Consider the following 3,871-nt stretch of genomic DNA (forward strand, 5'->3'; position numbering starts at 1 on the left):
GCTCCCCACCCTTCTCCAAGGTATTCCCCCTCAATCCCCATCTATTTTATCCGAAAATGTGAAGAAATTTCTCAACCTAGTTCATCAATAGTTCTAGAAACCAATTTTGTAGCATGGCCATAGCAAATGTGTGACTATTGTTTAGTTTTTATGTGGCCTAGATTTTGAAGTCAAATGCTCACATATTAGCTCTTGGTAAACCCTAGTTCATCAAGATATCTAGAAATTTATATCCATATTAGCTCTTGGGAAACCCTAGTTCATCAAGATATCAAGATATCATTTGCTATTGCAACCAAGAGAGTGCCCTTGAATTGTCCGGTCAAGAAGGTACCATCGACGCAGATGATAGGCCTGCAATGTTCAAAAGCTCTCACGTATTGCTGAAATGCCCAAAATGCACGTCCAAATACTCGAACCTTCTTCCCGTTGTAAATCCTTGTCTTATTGCCATACGGTTCAACCACATGAACCATGCCCGGGTTAGCGGCGGCCATTGCTCCTAACAACCTAGGGAGTCGGTTATATGCTTCCTCCCAATCACCATACAACATCTTAAATGCGGCTTGCTTCGCCTTCCATGCCTTTCCGTACTTCACCTCGTAGTTGAAGATAGCTTGCACAAGCTCCTGCACACTCTTGATGCTCATTGTTGGAAGTGACGAGATGGAGTTCGAAAGCCTATATGCGATGAACTCAGATTTAAGTTGTCGGTGCTCGTGCTAGGCATCTTTTCCATCCATCCTCATTCCTCGGCACATGTGAGTTGATACACAACTAGAAATGTGCCAATCGGGCCCTCCCTTCAATGGTCTTGCACGCACAACCCAAGGGCATCCATCCTCCTCACATTTAACCGTGTAACGTTGCTTGACGTCCGAGTGAACTACCTTGTACGGACGATGATGCTTCACCGAGTACTCCTTAAGCCAATGCTTCAACTCCAACAATGTTGAGAACTTTATTCCGGAAGCAATCCCATTCATCGCGTGATTATCATCCCGGTGAGAAATAGGCCTCGGTCCAAGCACTACACCCTTACCGCCATCAACTATGGCTTCATCCGCAAGACTAAGATCACGAAACAAGGTTACCCGATGATCCCGTCCCAATACTTTCTCGTGGGCTTCCGCCTCCTTGGCCATGAATCCCTCTTCATCAATTTCTTCATCGGGACCATCATCATCCGAGTCCGATGCATAGCATCGACTATACGGGAGCTCACGGTCCATATTTTCTTGGATATAATACTTATCCAAATCTCCAACATTGTTCTCGTGAAGCTCAACCTCATTCCCATCTTCTTCCTCCTCATCATTTGGCTCATGATTACAACGAGGCTCGCTTATTTCCTCTTGGTTCAAAGGTTGATGACTCGTACCATTCAAGGGGGAGGCAAGCCGGTTCAAGTCCAAGTGCAAAGTTGTATCAACCTTTATGGTGGCAAACAACTCAAGAGCCTTATCTAGTGATTCTGCCACCACCTCCTTGTATGCAACCCAACGTTGCTCCGAGTTGATACGCATTGTCTTCCAACGAACATGCATTCCAAACCTCGCATTATGTCTTCCCTCCAACTCAACTACATAACTCGGGTCCATCCAATTCAAATCAATCCTAACTTGTTCCAAGACCTTGCTGACGTGCGGCGGGGATTGCAACGGCGCCAGAAAGTAGCTTCCTTGTGACGGTAAAGCACTCGTCCGTTGGGAACCCCAAGAGGAAGGTGTGATGCATACAGCAGCAAGTTTTCCCTCAGTAAGAAACCAAGGTTTATCGAACTAGTAGGAGATGAAGGCCACGTGAAGGTTGTTGGTGAAGGAGTGTAGTGCGGCGCAACACCAGGGATTCCGGCGCCAACGTGGAACCTGCACAACACAATCAAGATACTTTGCCCCAACTTAGCAGTGAGGTTGTCAATCTCACCGGCTTGCTGTAAACAAAGGATTAATCGTATGGTGTGGAGAGTGATGTTTGTTTGCAAAGAACATTAGAGAACAATGATTGCAGTAGGTTGTATTTCAGATGTAAAAGAATGGACCGGGGTCCACAGTTCACTAGTGGTGTCTCTCCAATAAGATAAATAGCATGTTGGGTGAACAAATTACAGTTGGGGAATTGACAAATAGAGAGGGCATAACAATGCACATACATATCATGATGACTAATATGAGATTTACTTAGGGCATTACGACAAAGAACATAGACCGCTATCCAGCATGCATCTATGCCTAAAAAGTCCACCTTCGGGTTAGCATCCGCACCCCTTCCAGTATTAAGTTGCAAACAACAGACAATTGCATTAAGTACTGTGCGTAATGTAAACAATACAAATATCCTTAGACAAAGCATTGATGTTTTATCCCTAGTGGCAACAAAGACATCCATAACCTTAGAACTTTCTCACACCGTCCTGCATTCAATGGAGGCATGAACCCACTATCGAGCATAAATACCCCCTCTTGGAGTTACAAGTATCAACTTGGCCAGAGCCTCTACTAGCAACGGAGAGCATGCAAGATCATAAACAACACATATATGATAGATCAATAATCAACTTGACATAGTATTCCATATTCATCGGATCCCACCAAACACAACATGTAGCATTACAAATAGATGATCTTGATCATGATAGGCAGCTCACAAGATCTAAACATGATAGCACAAGAGGAGAAGACAACCATCTAGCTACTGCTATGGACCCATAGTCCAAGGATGAACTACTCACGCATCAATCCGGAGGCGGGCTTGGTGATGTAGAGTCCTCCGGTGATGATTCCCCTCTCCGGCAGGGTGCCGGAGGCGATCTCCTGAATCCCCCGAGATGGGATTGGCGGCGACGGCGTCACAGTATGTTTTCTCGTATCGTGGCTCTCGGTACTAGGGTTTTCGCGACGGAGAGTTTAAGTAGGTGAAGGGGCAGAGTCGGGGGGCGCCCGAGGGGCCCACCCCATAGGGCGGCACGCCCCCCCTCTTGGCCGCGCCGCCAGGTGGGGTGGCCACCTCGTGGCCCCTCTCCGTCTCTCCTTCGGTCTTCTGGAAGGCTCCGTGGAAAATAAGACCGTGGGCTTTTGTTTCGTCCAATTCCGAGAATATTTCCTGTGTAGGATTTCTGAAACCAAAAACAGCAGAAAACAGGAACTGGCACTTCGGCATCTTGTTAATAGGTTAGTGCCGGAAAATGCATCAAAATGATATAAAGTGTATATAAAACATGTGAGTATTGTCATAAAACTAGCATGGAACATAAGAAATTATAGATACGTTTGAGACGTATCAAGCATCCCCAAGCTTAGTTCCTACTCGCCCTCGAGTAGGTAAACGATAACAAGGATAATTTCTGAAGTGACATGCTACTATCATAATCTTGATCAATACTATTGTAAAGCATATGAGATGAATGAAGTGATTCAAAGCAATGGTGAAGATAATGACTAAACAAATGAATCATATAGCAAAGACTTTTCATGAATAGTACTTTCAAGACAAGCATCAATAAGTCTTGCATAAGAGTTAACTCATAAAGCAATAAATTCTTGATAGAAGGTTTTGAAGCAACACAAAGGAAGATATAAGTTTCAGCAGTTGCTTTCAACTTTAACATGTATATCTCATGGATAATTGTCAACACAAAGTAATATGATGAATGCAAATAAGCAAGTATGTAGGAATCAATGCACATAGTTGACACAAGTGTTTGCTTCTAAGATGGAAAGAAGTAGGTAGACTGACTCAACATAAAGTAAAAGGAAGGCCCTTCGCAGAGGGAAGCAGGGATTACTCATGTGCTAGAGCTTTTATTTTGAAAACATGGAAACAATTTTGTCAACGGTAGTAATAATTCATATGTGTTATGCATAAGACATCC

At 44.2% G+C, this 3,871-nt stretch overlaps 1 protein-coding gene across 1 annotated transcript; it reads right to left on the reverse strand.

Moving 5' to 3' along the window:
* Positions 1-263: 263 nt before the first annotated feature.
* LOC139835777 (uncharacterized) lies at positions 264-650 on the reverse strand. Its single transcript, XM_071825643.1, has one exon. The coding sequence runs from the start codon at positions 648-650 to the stop codon at positions 264-266; it is 387 nt and encodes a 128-aa protein (XP_071681744.1).
* Between the last annotated feature and the right edge of the window lie 3,221 nt (positions 651-3,871).

Source organism: Lolium perenne, chromosome 1 (assembly GCF_019359855.2).
Source record: "Lolium perenne isolate Kyuss_39 chromosome 1, Kyuss_2.0, whole genome shotgun sequence".
In the NCBI taxonomy this organism is placed as follows: domain Eukaryota; kingdom Viridiplantae; phylum Streptophyta; class Magnoliopsida; order Poales; family Poaceae; genus Lolium; species Lolium perenne.